The sequence below is a fragment of the Anolis sagrei genome, chromosome 5 (genome assembly GCF_037176765.1).
Source record: "Anolis sagrei isolate rAnoSag1 chromosome 5, rAnoSag1.mat, whole genome shotgun sequence".
Lineage (NCBI taxonomy): Eukaryota > Metazoa > Chordata > Lepidosauria > Squamata > Dactyloidae > Anolis > Anolis sagrei.
Genome location: NC_090025.1, coordinates 117,915,917 through 117,932,807, shown reverse-complemented (window position 1 = coordinate 117,932,807; position 16,891 = coordinate 117,915,917). Strand labels below are relative to the sequence as shown.

General features: G+C 37.0%; 1 protein-coding gene across 2 annotated transcripts in view; it reads left to right on the top strand.

Annotated features, from left to right (window-relative positions):
• The window catches only part of ARAP2 (ArfGAP with RhoGAP domain, ankyrin repeat and PH domain 2), a 155,803-nt gene that overhangs the window by 53,639 nt on the left and 85,273 nt on the right, over positions 1-16,891 (top strand). For both annotated transcript variants that reach the window (XM_067469010.1, XM_067469009.1), the window contains exons 6-9: positions 1,769-2,128; positions 2,664-2,733; positions 8,026-8,146; positions 15,496-15,674. In XM_067469010.1, the coding sequence (XP_067325111.1) occupies positions 1,769-2,128; positions 2,664-2,733; positions 8,026-8,146; positions 15,496-15,674 (730 nt within the window). The remainder of the gene's footprint in view (positions 1-1,768; positions 2,129-2,663; positions 2,734-8,025; positions 8,147-15,495; positions 15,675-16,891) is intronic.

The window sequence follows — 16,891 nt, the reverse complement described above, 5'->3', positions numbered from 1 at the left end:
CAGCTGACCAGAGTAGAAGATACTGAAGTAGATAGACAAATGACCTGCCATAATTACAGGTAGCTTCCAATGTTCAAACAAGGAGTAGGACTGGCTTCAATATTATTTTTCCCCTATTCATATCTTTTAAGTTGTGTGTAGTGAAGCAAGGATAAAATGACCCAAGATGCACATCTTTAATAACAAAACAGTTGGGCGAAAATTGTGCAGCGGAATGGCTGGCTCAAAGGAACTCTGCTAGTTGTATATTTCAGATTAATATCTTCCCACTGCAAAGACCAATATCTTTGGCTGTCTTTCTCCCAATTTCCCTGTATAAAGTCCCAGTCCTCTTGAGCACACTTACAAGGAAGCAATTTCTACTGAGCACAGCTAGACCTGTATTAGAGTAAATATCCCTAGGAACAGAAGTAAGTGTTTACAAGGCAAAAAGTAGAGAAAAGCAACATTTTATTTGACCTTGTTGCTTTCCTGGCATGCATTTAAAATTGATAGTAGTAGTTAGCATTTATGAAACACACAGTACTTTGCATCTATGTTCACAGTAAATCTTACACCAGGGTAGATCCCTTTGGTCATCCATATTATTCAGCTCCCATAATCCCTCACCAGTGAAAGCCGTAAGGTCAGAAATATCCAATGGACCACTATTGACAACTTACAACAATCCTGTGAAGGAGGCCCGATTATACACATTTTATGTAAAAATATGTAAAATATTTTTGGGAATTGGTTATAACGAAAATAGAAAATATTATAGATAAAAATTAGGAAAAAATCCAGTAGAAATATTACTTTTAATTAAAAAAAGAGGATGGGAAAGATAAGAGGGAAAAATGTAATAGACATTCTATTAACAGCAGCTAGATTATTAATTGCAAAATATTGGAAGGGGAAATGAAAATACAGATTACTGAATGGTATAAAGAAGTCTGGAAAATGGCATTGAATGATAAGCTAACATCAAACTTAAAGGTAAAGAAAGGATTATGTAAACAAGTTACTTTGAAAGTATTTGGAGAAAATTTCTAGAAAAAGTATTGGAAAAAGAAGATGGGAATTTAGCTTTAGATGAAGAATTGAACTTTTGGTGGGACTTTAGAAGAAAAGATGGCTCTGGAGAAGAGAAGCACAGGGGTGAATGTAAATAAAAGAAAGGGAAATGTATAGTATATGTCTATATAACTGTATTTTTTCTCAAATAAAAAATTATTTTAAAAAAAACATTTGCGTGAAAGAGGCCCAATTATACACTTTTTATTTTGTGTATGAGTGTTGAGGAAGGGTGAGCGAGAGAGAGTAGCTTTCTTCCACCTACATAGTGAACTTATGGTTGTGTTGAGACTGAGCTAGAAATATCCAAAGCAGAGTTAAGCAGAAAAGAAATGTAGAAGACAATATACACACATGGTCATGTTCACAGTAGGCACAGCAATGGTAATCCCAGTTACATTCCCTCTTGAATATGTCAGAGGAAAATGTTGATGTTGGTACTTATGAATTTAGCTGTGAGTGCAAAAAATACTTCTCAGGTGTTTTTTTTTAAAAAAAATATTGCCATGAATGTTTGCACCACCTGCAATTACTATATCCTTGATGCATAAAATGTATGATGGTCTTCAGTTCATTGAATAGACTTCTCCGGTTTATGACACACGTACAAGATATTTTGCTGTTGTATGTCAATTGCTTCAAATTACTGCCCTATTGCAAAGAGCATGATTGAGCAGTGGGGGTAACATCACTTTTCCTGTTTCATTCTTTTCAGTGCTATCAATAATAATCAAACCCAGAAAATCTCTGATGATGTAGCACACAGTGAATTGTTGACCCAAGAAGATAAATCTGCCTCACTAAAAAGATTTGCCGGTGAATTGGAATACTCTTCTGTGAAAAGATATACTTGGTATGCACGGCGAGGAAAATATAAGGCATCACAAGGCCTCGGAGAGTTGAAAGGTGGGCATTTGGACTTCAGTGCAAAAGAAGAGATTCATGTCCCTCGGCATGTTGGCAGTGATGAATCAGCCACTAACTCTAGAGACTCAATATCACCCTATGCTTGCTTTTATGAACCAACACCAAAGAAAGTTAAAGAAGGCTGGCTGGATAAACTATCTCCTCAGGGGTATGTTATCAAAAATGTACAGCATTCCTTAATAGAACTTTTATAAATTGGATTGGGAAAGTTTAGCTGTTTGGGAATTTTGCTTCTCCAGTGTGGTTACTCAAAAGGATGTATGAGAATTGTAGTTAACAGCTGGAAAGCACCACGCCCCATGTAAATCTATTGAGTTGCATTATGTGCCTCCTGTCATTTCCCCAGAGATGAGATTTGCCTTTATTGTTTCCCCTTTCTCTGTGTATACATGGGACTGAATAGTTAGTGGATGGGAAAAATGAACCAAAATTAGGGACTAATACTATATACGCTTACTCTAGATAAAGTTCCACTGCATTCAGTGGTGCCTACTCCCAAGTCAGTGTGCACAGGATCTACAGTTTTATGTATATCTGGACCTGGTAGCATGCTCCAGCACTCAAGATCTGAAAGTTGTTGAACTGTGAGAGTGAAATACTGGATTAGACAGGCCTTTGGTTTTATCCAACAGGGCCTCTTATATCTTTAAGATACAAAGAAGGGTTTTATTCTCTTTTTTCAGAAAGCATATGTTTCAGAAGCGCTGGGTGAAATTTGATGGTGACAGCCTTTGTTATTACAACAATGAAAAGGTAAGTTTGCATGATAAATTTCACTTAAAATATACCTCTGCACACACACCTTCAAGTCACCTGTTGAGTAATAGTGATCCCATGAGTTTCATAAAGTTTTCTAAGGCAAGAAATATTCAGAGATGGTTTTGCCAGTCTCTTCCTCTCAAAGATAGCCCACAGCATGTGATATACAGGGTTAGTCAAAATGCATAGGCCAATAAGCCATTCAATTGAATGGCTTATTGGCCTATGCATTTTGACTAACCCTGTACATTGGTTGTCTCCTATCAAGGTACTAATTCATATACTCAAGTGCCTCTTAAGGCACACTTAGGTATTCTTACATCTGGGGACAGAAGAGAAATGAGATGCACACTTTCATACCAATTTATTGGAGTCCTAAGAAACCCATGACACAAAGACCACAATGAGAAGAACCCCTTATACGGAAGTTTTGTTTTGAAATATTTTATCTATCAGTTTATGCATGTTAATCACTTAGAATTGCAATCTCAGAAAAGCATATGGTGATAAAAGTAATTGCAAACAGACTGACTGAAATGCAGTCTCAGCTTGTAATGTCTTTCTGTTTTCCGTTTTTGTCATGGACAAAAACTATATAATACCCACATTAATCATTGTATAAACCAGTAAATCTACCAAACTAAATTTGCCCAGACTAACAAGTCTTCACTTTTGGGTGGACTGATGGTTGGAAACAGGAAGAAGCACACCCTGACCTCCAATGACATCTTGGAGTCCATATCAATATTACTCAGCATTTCAAGAGTTGGAAACATCTTTCACATTAAACTAATAATCATGAGAGATAGGACAATAATTGTAACCATGTGCGGCAAATGAAGACCTCAGACTGAGCAAATAGTAGCCTGGGTTCATGACTTGTTAACTTCTGCACTTGTTAATTATAGCAGAGAGTGCTGTTGAATGATACCAATGCACGTAAATGGGCATGCAGGAAGGTATAATTGCTACAAAAAGAACAGGGATGGGCAGTGGATTAGGTCTGGGGGCCACTTTTCTACCCAGCATCTTTTTGCAAGTTTCCAAAATATCAGAAATGCTGGGTTCTCCAAATTCCAACCTTTCTCACTGAAATAGCTAGACGCTGATTGTTAGATTTTATATTTCATAGATATTTCATAGGAATGGAGTTGGCATTATGTCTGGGGACCACTTTTCTGCACATCATCTTCTGATGACTCCATAGAATGGCAGAGATGCTGGTCCTGCCCAAATGCCTATACATCCAAGTAGCTAGAAGCAGACTTCTAGATTTGAAGACTCTACAAAATTCATGGGGTCACCATAAGTCCACAGGCAATTTGAAGGTACATGCACATTTTTAATGTTGTGTAGTCCAGGCATTGTTTACGAGGGTAAACAGAGGGGGAGAAAGGATGAAAGGAGATGATGATGATCATCATAGTCATGATCATTTCTGCAGGAAGCCAGATTGACTCAAATCAAAGAAACTTGTGGGGGAATAGGTGCGGCTGAGTTCTTGCCTTCCTTGACTTTACAACACGAGAGCAGTGTAATAAATTACAGCAATCTGGCAGTTCCTTGGCAGAAATTTGACCTGCCATTTCAGATCAGTGAATTCAATCTTTATCCCTCTGTGGAAACCCTTTCTTATTATTGATTTCAGACTTCTTTCTTTCTGTCTTCCCATCTTTCTTTGATTAATGTCTCTTCTTTCTTCCAGCAGGGAATCCAAAATAACGTACATCATTTTAAAAGCACAATACAATTGTTAAAATCTTTAGTATAAACATTAACACACAATTATACTAAATTTCTATTTAAAATGCATTAAAAAGAAGTAAAAACAGCATTCAAAACTCTTAAAACATAATAAGATCTTTGGTCAACTTTCTACAAACACATTTGATCATTATTTTATATAAATTAAAATTAAAATGCTTAGTAACTTGAAAGTGAAATCCATATGACTTCTATCATTAAAGATTAATTAGTTTTGTAAAACAACAACAGCAATAGCAATTCTATTTATTTTAACAAGATACATTTCTATAATTTTGAATCCGGGGAGTGGGGTGAGTTCCTGCTATTAGGCCCAGCTTCTGTCAACTTAGCAGTATGAAAACATGCAAATGTGAGTAGATCTGCTTCTGTGGGAAGGTAACAGCATTTCATTCAGTCATGCTGGCCACATGATCTTGGAGGTATGTATGGACAATGCCGGCTCTTCGGCCTAGAAATGGAGATGAGCACCACCCCCCAGAGTTGGACACAACTAGACTTAATGTCAGGGGAAACTTTGACCTTTATTAAATTTCTCTAAATAAAGAGGAATTTAAAGAGACCACAGAATTCTAAACAATATGTAACCCATCTGATAATATTTATATCCATTTGCCTTCTGGATATTTCATTGTGACTGTAATGCAGTTGTAGTACCAGATCTGGTCAGTAGATGCCTGTAGAAACCAGGACATCATTTCCAGAAAGAGCTAACAGGATCTTTAGAATTTCTGCTAGACCAATGTGATAGAATGATGTTTCAAGTGCAGCAACCCATCTTCCCTTGAAAAATAACAAAACATAAGGAGTTTAAGAATGTTTGAACATATGCATGTATATAAGTATATATGCACGTATGTTCACACATTCCTTCTCTTTCTCTTTCCTATTTTTCTCACAGACACCTGCTGCCTATTCTTGCTGATATAAAATGCTGAGTTCATGCTGCTTATAGTCAGGATTGTCTGCACAATTGCACAAACACATCCACCCAAAGAAAAGAAAGTCATTTTATTGCATTTTTCCATAGCTGACTTTAGTTATTCTCTTCCTCTGTACAACGTAAACATAATTCTTCCAACTCTGGCATTTAGAAGCATGTACAATGAATCTGCCTTGGAGATGGTGGGTCTGGCAATGGGGAAAAAGAGATGGGATAGATTGTAATGTTAAGCCCCCCTTCAATGAACACATACATTCTTGTTTTTGTTAACAGCAGAAAACAGTAGATCCCAATAGAGAATGGGGGTGCCATATCTGCTTTAGTGCTCCATTGGGTGTGGCAATCTGTGTTTTAAAAGGAGATATAATAGCATTCTGTAGAACTTGCTCTTTCTTTTCATCATGTTGAAACAGGAATGGGAATTGTGTGGCCTTTGCACCATCTGACTTATTAATTAAAAAAGTGGGAAATAAATTCAACAAATGTACAAACAACTCAAACAGATCCCCAAATCTGGAAACTCTTCTTTTTTCACTAAATCTATTTTCCATATTTGGAAGGAACTACCCCAGAACAACAGAATGACATCCTCTAAACCAGTGGTTCCCAATCTGTGGTCCACAGGTCCACTGGTCCCCAAGAATTAAAATATGGCCCATGACCTCACAATTATTACACTGTTGCCTCAAAACCACATGGTAATGAGAGCAACTGGTCTCGCAAAATGGGGGTGTCGGGAGCGGAGATGCTGACTACCCATGAAAGATTACTGCTACCACATCAGCTATAGATAGATAGATAGATAGATAGATAAATTTTATTATTGTCCAGAGATCCTTATTACACTGTAGCATACAAGTTATACAGGTAATGAGATTAAGAACATCCAGTGGATAAAATTTGCAAATGGTAAAAGCTGCTTAAAATACATGTTGGCTAAAAACAAGGTTAAAAAGCTACAATAAGTGCCACTGTGTTTCAGCCTCAAGGTATATAGGCAATGAGAGTTAAGAACAACCAGTTGCTTGGACATACAGATGGGTAAAATTAACAACAGTTAAAAATTGCTTAAAACCCAAGTTGGCTAAAAACATGGGCTAAAAGACTTTCAGCCTGTGTCTAAAATTGGGAATTGTCTAATCCTGGCTGCCTCGGAAAGAAACTTGGCAACTGCCAAGGTCATGTAGGGAAGTTTGTCACTAAGTAGAAACTTCACATAAAGGTTCACTGAACTTGCTGGCAAATTCCTTAGTAGGGGGTTGATTATGTCAGTTCGGGCCTATTCATAGAAACTGCATGACAGTAGAATGTGGTAGATGCATTCTACTTCCTGTTTGTTTCATGGGCAGAGTCTTTCATTGTATTTGGTACCTGCAAATCTCTCATCCAGCAATTCAGACGGGAGCATATTGCACCTAGCTTTGGAAAATAGGCAGCGATATTTAGCTACTGTCAAGTTCCTGATATAGTTTGCTGCATGAAAAGGCCCAACATAATGTATGGACAGGGCGCTAGGAGAGCAGGATACATAGGAGTGAGAGCGCAGTTCACAAAAAGCAATGTCTCAGATGATTAAATATGGTTTTCTGTTGGCAAGCAGATGGTGACTACTGAATGGCATATGTTCTGAGCTGATATGGTCTATCCAATGCAATTTTCTGAATCAGCACCCCAAATAACCAAACCAAAAACCAATTTGTAACCCTTTTGGTACTAATGTTGGAGAGTGGTCTCTGGTCAAAGTGGGCCCTGGTCAAGTGGTCCCTGGTCAAAAAAAGGTTGGGAACCACTGCTCTAAACCATGTGTTTCCCAAAATGAAGAAAGGAAAAACGACATGGAAACAACCCATTGAGTGTTGGGAGGGGCTGAAAATTGCTCTATGTTCCTTGGAGAATGTTTCCCTTATTTTTAAACGGTTCATTCTTGCTTTATTTTTCTTCTACTGTATTAAAGTTGGTGACGGCTTAAACAGCAGCAGCAAAATTGCTAAGCTCTGGTCATTTCCAGATCACTATCAACAGTTCTAGAACCTTTAAAAACATATTTTTGAAAACATAAACAACTTTTTAAAAAGTGAAAAAGTTTGAAATAGTCAGCTGCTTACCTCACTCCATCATCCCTGGAATCATTCAGCACATTTTCCCTTATCTTTTTTGTTTCCTATTGGGAATTTGAGTCAAAAAATCAGATGAGACAAAAGCAACCCATTCTGTTTATTACACAGTCAGAGTTGGTCGCAAATGCACTCCAAAGTACATTGTAGCTGAAGCCAGTCATTTTATTTTGGCATTTTAAGTAGAAAAGCTCTCAAGTTGCATGTTTCTTCCCTTGGAAGACAAATGTAGCTATGAGAAATTAAATATCAAAGAATGTATAACTTTTTTATGATACTTAAAAACCCTTGAATGGGGGAGCTGCCGCAGTCTGCCTAATGGTAGTTCTGCCCTGCAAATATTATTTCTTTTGTGACTGAGGACCATGCTTTGCACATGGCCAGCATCATTATTAAAGGCCCACTTTGTCATGAGCCTTCAGTAACCCTTGCCTTTATGGGCTTTTTCTGTTGTGTTTGCTGCAGGAGGTGTACTCCAAGGGAATAATCCTCCTCTCTGCTATGTCTACAGTTAGAAGCCATGGTGACAACAAATTTGAAGTTGTTACCGCACAGAGGATATTTGTCTTCCGGGCTGAAAAGGAAGGTAAGTCACAAATGTTTTCAGAGACTATTGTTAGCTGTGGCCGCTTGATACATTTTTTTTTCAGTTCAAGGATTTCAAGTTGCACAGATGCTGTGGATGCTGTTTCTTAAGAAGCTGTGCAAGTCTGGCTTCCAGTTCAAGGAATAAAATGCAGCTTTATATCCACAACAAAGTTGAAAAGGAAATCTGTTCGTGGGTTCCCTTAGTAACATGTTCAAGATGCACACCATGCAACTAATGTTTATTCCTGTACTGATCACAGGCCTCAAGAGGTTCTGCTGTATTGAGTTTTCTGTGCTTAAGAAAAAAATGCAGGCAATTTGTCATACATTTTCCTCTCGGCCCCCACAGTAGCTTTCCTTATTCCTAATATGCAATGCCAGAACTTTATATATAACTACTTTATAGTTTATTGTTGTCTAGAGGACCCAATGTTTCTTAATCTGTGATATTAGAAGGAGTTCCCTTAGGCTGACAGCACAAGTGTCTCTTGGTTGTTTCTAGGATTCCAGTGGATACTGAAATCCATGGATGCTGAAGTCTCATTAAATACAACAATGCAATAAAATTGTCTCTCTTATATAAAATGGCAAAATCAAGGTTTGCATTTATGTGCGTGTGAGGGGGAGGAATATTTTCAAGCTGCAGTTGGTTAAATCCATGGATATAGAGGAACATATCCATGGATTTAAATCCTATAGATTAGTCACCAACATTTCAACTATGGTTAGAACAAGGGCTTTAGAGGCAATGGTGAATACTAGTGATCTTTTCTGAATTGTTATTCTACTCATTTGTATTATATAGCTGTAAGGGCAGACCAGAATTTCTCATAAAAGTTCTGGCTGCCACTGTTAAAATGGCAGCTGCCCACCTCCTACTCTCCTATGTTAATGTATTGCCAATACAAAACAACAAAGAATGATGTTTGTGAGAGTTGGCATTCTGGGTTGGCATTGCTAGGCATCTGCCAAAGCCCATGTCCTTGCAAAGTTTCCACTCTTAACCCGCAATGCCTTCAACATTTTCGGTGTGCTAGGATCTTTGGATGTACAATCTTCCCACAGAAGAGCCTATGAGTGTCACTACTGCCAACATGATTTCGGAAGCTTACTGTATATGCACATGTATAAATCTAGTAATATTAATTTAAAAAATCAGCCCAAAAAACCTTGACCAACTCATCTATAGATCAATGCAAGTATTGTACCTTAACTCTTGTTTTTCTTAAAAGTAACCACCCCCTTTTCTGAGTAGAGTGACAAAATATATTATGCCATCCAAAGATAACCTAAAAGAAGTATCAATCCCCTCCATTCTCTTCTATGGCACCATTTATAATCTTTTCAAATGCTGGGTGGGAAAATGGTGGCCAAAGCCAGGGGCCATTTCCCTTTTCTGCAGAGTGACCCTTGACTTATTTATGGACCATATAAAAATACATAATTTTGGACCCAAAGGGTTAGGGTTAGGGATGAATATCTATAGTAAAGCCACTGATAAGGGTCAATTCCTTTCTCTGATCTCTGATAGTATAAACCATATATTGGGAATCAGAAACCTGAAACTCCAGCAACTTCTGTAGAACACAACATTATTGATTTACAGCAGAAATTAAGAGTTTGTTTTCTTCTGGAGTTTGTTGGACTGAAAATCTCAGCTCCAGCCACATGTAGCAATAATAAATAATAATAATAAACTTTATTTGTACCCCGCACCATCTCCCCGATGGGGACTCAGTGTGGCTTACATGAGGCCAAGCCCAAAACAACAATTACATAAAACAAAACAAAACCGAAAACGCAAATAATAAACAATAATAATGCAATTACATAAAACAAAAGACAACATAGCAATATAAAATTACAATAAACACAATCACAATAACATGGGTGAGCTACATGTGGTGGATAAAAGAAAGCTGGGCAAAAACAGATTAAAAACTCAGGCAAGATAAACACAAGATAAACAGGGACAGATTATTTGCGGAGGAGAGCTCATTTTAGTGGAGGTTGTGGAGCAAAGCTTTCCTATAGTAAGGAATACACTCCAATAACAGAAATCATTGAAAGTAACCACTAGTATGAGGATGTAAATCTATTCATCAAATGCGCAGCAGAAGAGCCAGGTTTTGAGGTTCTTTTTAAAGGTTTCTAGGGTAGGGGTTTGCCTAATCTCTCCAGGAAGTGAGTTCCAGAGTCGGGGAGCCACAAAGGAAAAAGCTCACTCCCTTGTACTCACCAGACGAGTCTGTGAGACTGGCAGGGGCAAAAGAAGGGCCTCTCCAGAAGAACGGAGGGCCCAAGATGGTTCATGGAGAGAGATACAGTCAATTATGCCAATGTGAAAGATCATGGGAGCTGCAATCCAGCAATATTTGTAAGACCACACATTTCACATTCTGATAAAACATGTGAGTTAGCCATGCCCTGCAAATGGCCACCAATAAAATGTAATGTAGCAATATCACGCAATGTGTATTTATGTATCTTTCAGTACTTCTGTCTTTTCAGAAAAAATATTGAAGGTGGCTAAAAAAAGCATATGAATGCAGAACTGTCACTGAAAGCTAATCAAAACTAATAGTATGTCAAAATCGCATTTCAAAGGACAACAGTGGGAGGGAAAAGAGCTGCTGTGAAAGATCAAATTTATAAAAGTCATAAATGCCTCTGTGAAATAAATCAAGGTAGAGAGAAAGCTAATAGTTTGAGTTTTCTGGGGAAAATATCTGAGAGCTTAGCAGTTTGTAGAAGATCTAGGTGACAGTCAGGAAACAGGGAAAAACCAATATTCACAAGGATTATAATGAAATGGTATAAATTGGAGTTTCTGTGGACCTTCTTTAGCACTTATTAACACTATTTAAAAGCCATGGTTTTGTCCATCCACTCATAATTGTGCTCAGTGTAAAGCTGACATAGAGCAGTGCCAAGTTGATGACTTCAGTGTGAAGATCGAAGAAAATTTGATTTAGGTTTCCCTTGTGATATATAGGAGTCTGTACCACACATATACACAGACAATATATTTTCATTTTTTACAGAGTTTCCAGCCATTTTAGCTGGATGTTGCACAAAAAAGGAGCACACGATGATTGCTCTTCTGTTCATTTATTAACCTTTTAGACTGTGTGATGCAGAATCAATAAGGAAGATGATTGTGTACCGTTTGAATTATGTATGTATGGCAGATGGGAGAAATCATTTGGCCAGGGAATATTAACAGGGGAAGCAGGTTTGAAGCATTTCAGTGGTTCACCTCTTTACAGTTCTCCTGCCAGCAGTGAAGTTCATAGGACCTCAGAAGTTTTCTTTGGCCTTGAAATAATGTGCACGTAAACTCATTTAAAGAAACTAGTAAATACATCTCATGATGGAACTAATGTCCAAAGGTTCTTATGGAGTATGTTCTGTCATGTTGTTAAATCAGACTTGAAACAGATAAGCTAGTAATGGGAGACCCACAAGCAACACGTATTGTGTATTGAATGTACCATTTATACTTGTATAAGTCAATCTCATGTGTACACTGATGGCAGGATTTTTTTTGGAGGGGGGATTATGAATTGTGATATAACCAATGCATAAATAAAGAGTTATTCCATGGAGAGGGGAAAATATATATGCTATCTCAGCGGGCCAGCTGCACCAGGCTGCCGCCACCACTATTTTGCCACCCAGACATTTAAAAAGGCCAGAAGCAGCTTAAAGGAGCTAGAGTTGAGGTGAGTCTGTACTTCTCTCAGGTTCTCCTAGGACAGACTAATATCTCACCTTTCACTATTTCTATTCTAAGAAGGGGATGGTTGCTCTATATATATATATGAGTAAAGATACAGTACTTACACTGACCTATAAATAAGTCAAAACAGTATTTTTGGCTGATTTGATGACTAAAATTTCCAGATTTATTCAAGAGTATATACACTACATAGATACTATATTCAAGTTTAACATAGTACTACCTCTCTTCTCAGATTCTTTAGATTTGTGAGGGATTCTCAGCTCTGAATCTTCCCACTCTTTTTTGACATGAGGATATTCTTCCTTCTTTGTCAAAATGCTCATTTTACATGGTTGGTTTTTTTGGTTGCATGCTGCAAGTCGCTTCTGGTCACTTCTGGTGTAAGAGAATCAGCCATCTACAAAGACGTTGCCCAGGGGACACCCCAAACTTCTCCTACCATTATCTTACTGCAGCTGGATTAGTCAACTAATAGCTGCTTTTGGAAAGCAGTGTATTCAAATATCCTATAAAGCCCAACTCATCTTCTGGTTTACCTCACATGCTAAAGGAGGAAGTATAAAATATTGCCTTTTAACAGAGGCAGCAAGAATGGTTTCTTTTGGCCTTTGGGGGGGGGGTCAATAAGAATGTGCCTTCTTACATTACTTATTTTGGTGTGTTTCTGTAAATCAGGGATTAGTGACAGACAATGTGGGAGAGGGGCAGATTGCTTCTCTCCAGGCCCTTGGAGAATCATGCCTTCTATTCACCCCACTCCCATGAGTCCCTTCCGCATTGTCCCTATATTCCAGGATATGAGACCAGATTATCTTCTTATCCCAGATTATCTGGTAGTGGAGTCTTATATAATCCAATTTAAAGCAGATAATCTGGGATCAGATCCTGGGATATAGGGCAGTGTAGAAAGGGGGCCCTAAAACACACAAGGGGCAGCTTTACCTGGCCTATTCTAAGAAGAGAGAGAAACTGAAAGTGAATAGAAAATATCACTTAGATTTTTTTTTCTTGGATCATGTTCAGCATAAACAAAGGCTTCTGGCAAAAGATTGCTTTTACCTGGTATTGGTTGGTAGAAGCAGTTTTGATAAGAGTGTGCCAAATCTGATAAAAAAGACTTTAAACTTATTATTTTTCCATGGGAAGACAGAATTTCAGACAAGACAATTCAAATTGTAGTTGTATTAATGGAGGTGAAACTGGTGGTGGCCATCAAGGATTTGAATCCACCATCAAGGAGTACAGGAACTTCAGTGAATCTCATTCTAACCAATGGAAAAGAACAAACAGTTCATTGGGATGGAAGTAATGGGTTTCATAGATAGGAATTTGTTACATAGTGGGAGAGGGGGCAAAGCATAGTTGGATATATCATATAATCCGAACTTTAAGAAAGCTGATTTGAACATACTTCAGAAAATACTTTGTGAGATCTTATGGTCAAAGATTTTAAATATAAGGGAGTTCATGATAGGTGGCAGTTTCTTTGAAATAAAATACTGAAGCCAAAACTGCAAAAATTCCAAATGAAAAAGAAAAGTGAGAGATTCTGAAGAAACCAGGGTGAATAAATAAGGAGCTTTCAGATTCCCTGAAATGTATAAAAATGGAAGGGGCAAATCATGAAGGAAGAATATAAATGAACAGCCCATTTTTCTAGAGAGAAGGTTAAAAAACCTAGATCTCAGACCTTAAAGGGAGGTTAAAGATAATAACAATAAAAAGGACTGGGCTTATGTTTTGAATAAGAGAAAGTGATGTGTCTGCTGTGTAGCATCATGCTAATGGGTGACAGATTGAACTGCTCAATACCTACTTTGCTTCTGTCTTCTTCCAAATGAAAAGCTGTGCTCACCCTTGTTAAAAATAGAATGAATGATGTAGTGAGGGTACAGCAGCTGAAATGAAGTAAGAACATCTACAGGAACATCTAGCCATTTAAAATGAATTCAGGTCTCTGGAGCCACATTAAATGTGCCCAAGGATACTCAAGGAGCTTTCAGACACAATCTCAGAACTTCTGTGATCTTTGAGAACGTTTGGTGAACATTTTTGGTTAAGAAGAAGGCAGACGTTGTCCCTATAATCAAAAGATGATAAAAAGGCAGCTAACACCTGGTCAGCTTGATGTCAATAATTTTAAACGTTTATGATCAGTTAATTAAGCATTAAAAAGATGGAATTGTGAAAAGCCAATTTGAATTTCTTATAAACATGTTATACCAGACTAAACTTTACTTTTTTAAAGACAGGTACAAACTTTATTGATAAGAGGAGTTCTGTGAATGTAATATATCTGGATTTCTATAAGGGTTGATGGCCGCTGTCCTTAGTATTCCTTCAGACAAGCCAGTAAAATGGGGGATGCTATTGCTATGTAGATTTGTATCTGGTTGATAGACCAAATCTAATATGGATCATCCAATATTAGGAGAGAAGTTGGGTCCAAGGGGTTTCTGACTAGTGATGTTTAGATGCTCCATAAATAACTTGGATGAAATAGTAGAAATGTATGGTTGACATCAAATTGGGAAGGGTAGTTAATATCTCATATGACAGAATGAAGATTCAGAATTCCCATAACAGATTTGAGAACTGGATCAATACCGATAAGATGAATTTCAACAAGGATAAATATAAGGTATATAAAAATATAAGGTATTGCTTTGAGGCAGGTAAATTTGACATTGAAATATAGACTGTGATATCTACATTTCAATGTGTCTTAGTAAACTGTAAAATAAACGCAAGCCAACACTGTGATGCAGCAATTTAGACATCATTGCAGTTCTATAGTGTTCATATTAATGGCACTAATTGTACCATTATAATACAGCTTTTTTGATGACTAATTTGGAATACTTGGTCAAATCCAGGTCATCACAGCTTAAGAAGAATACTGACAGTCTAGGATATGTATAGAAGGTAACTTAGTATATCAAGGGATCTGGAAACCAAGCACTATGAGAAGCAGTTTAAAGAAATTGACAAGTTTTGATAAATTGATAAATTTAGCTTGAAGAAGAAAAGATTGATTAATAAAATGATTTCTGAAAAGAGACTCATTTGGAAAGTGGTGATTCTCTTACTTTTTAAAAAAAGATTTCTAAACAGAAGTGGACGGTCACCTCCTGGGGCTTCTTTGGTTTCTGTATAGGCAGAGGATTTGACTGGGGTGACCCCCATGGTCTTTTCCAAGTCAATGAGTCTATGATTTCCAATAATAACAATTATTATTATTATTATTATTATTATTATTATTTATACGCCACCCCATCTCCCCAAAAGGACTCGAGGCGACTTACAACATGGATAAAAATACAATTAAAATACATAGGAAATAGAAAATAAACAAAATAATAACACATCAGATAAATGTAAGTCAAAACAAAATAAGCCAAAGCATGAGTAAACAAAAATTAAACAATAAGCATTATAAAACAGAATTATGTCATGCCTTTCCACACATAATTTGGAACATTAATGATGAAACTGAAAACAATTTTAAAAAATCAATTAGAATTCAAGAGTAAAATCTCATCAACAAATTGTGTGTCAATGTACATTTGCTTTTTTGTGATACTATGTTTTCCTTTCTTAAGATGAAAGAAATGACTGGATCAGTACAATACTTAATGCTTTGAAGTCACAACCTGACATCTCTCGAGTGCGGACCACTGTCTCTCCTGATAAAAGTGGATATTTGGAGCTGAAAGGCTACAAAACGAAAATCTTTACCTTGTTGCAAGGAAATAATGTATGGATCTGCAAAAACGAACAGGTAATAATTATGTTACTTATGAGAAAACTTGATTTTTTATTATCTCTTAACATTCATGCTGAAACAAATCCATTAGTTTTAACCTTACTTTAAAACCGATTTGGTTGTTATAGTAAAATCTTGGCTTTGACTGTGGATTTTTAAATTGGTGACCTTGAATAATCCTTTTGTTTTGGTGTATGAAATTATAAGAATGTACCAATCTTGTGGAGTGATGATACAAGCAAGAGTTTAAATGAAATTGGCAATTCGATAATGCTGTAACATGTGTATACCTTAAGGTTTACTGTAAAAGGCAGGGCACAGCTGTGTGGTTGAGCATATGTATTGTTTGTGAAGTCCAATGCTCAATCCCAAGTATTTCTAGTAGGGATCAAGAAGAGATTCTACATGACCCTGTGTGAATCCATCCTTCCCCAAACTCTGTGCAAAACAGAAAACATTCATCCTTTTCTTTTCGCATTTCTATCAATTTTCTGAGGCAATACATCATTCTAGTGGATACATGTCAGCATGCCAGAACTTTGTTTTGCTGGGGGTGTTTTAGGCCCCTATAACACCTTCAAACCTGTTCTGTAGTGTTTCTAGACAACAGAAAGAAACATGAAATGAACTAATTAGTTCATCTCTAAGCTGCAGTTGAAGAGTTATTATGCAGAGATACTGGAAAAGACATCTGCTTAAGATCCTGGATAAATAGTGCAGCCAATGCAAAATAAAAAATGCAGTTCATATACGGTAAGATTAATCTAGATCAGAAGAAAAAAGAAATCCCCATGGACCCAATCACATAGAGATACCCACAGCAACAATAGCAAAGCTTAATTTTGTACAAAAATAGACTGCAAATACATGAAATTAGAATAGTTATTTTAAAATGTGCAAAACATCTAATAATAATCTCCAGTAAGCTGCCAAGTTTTGATTTTTGTCCTTTTGTTTAAAAATGAAATAAGGAACATTTTGCCGCTAACGTCATGCCACCATTTAGAGACATGTAGATCAGCTAAATGGACTTTCAAATATTCTCTCTCTTTCTCTAATTGCCATATGAGCAGTTTCTCATGTGGCGCAACCATCATGACTCCCAACCTGTTCTTAGTATGTCTGGTTACTTACTTCCACTATTATCTTTGAAACAACCTGTATTTACAACTTCCTGCTGGAGATTCGAAAGTGCCAATTTGCTTTTTTCAAAAATACTAGTTATGACTCCT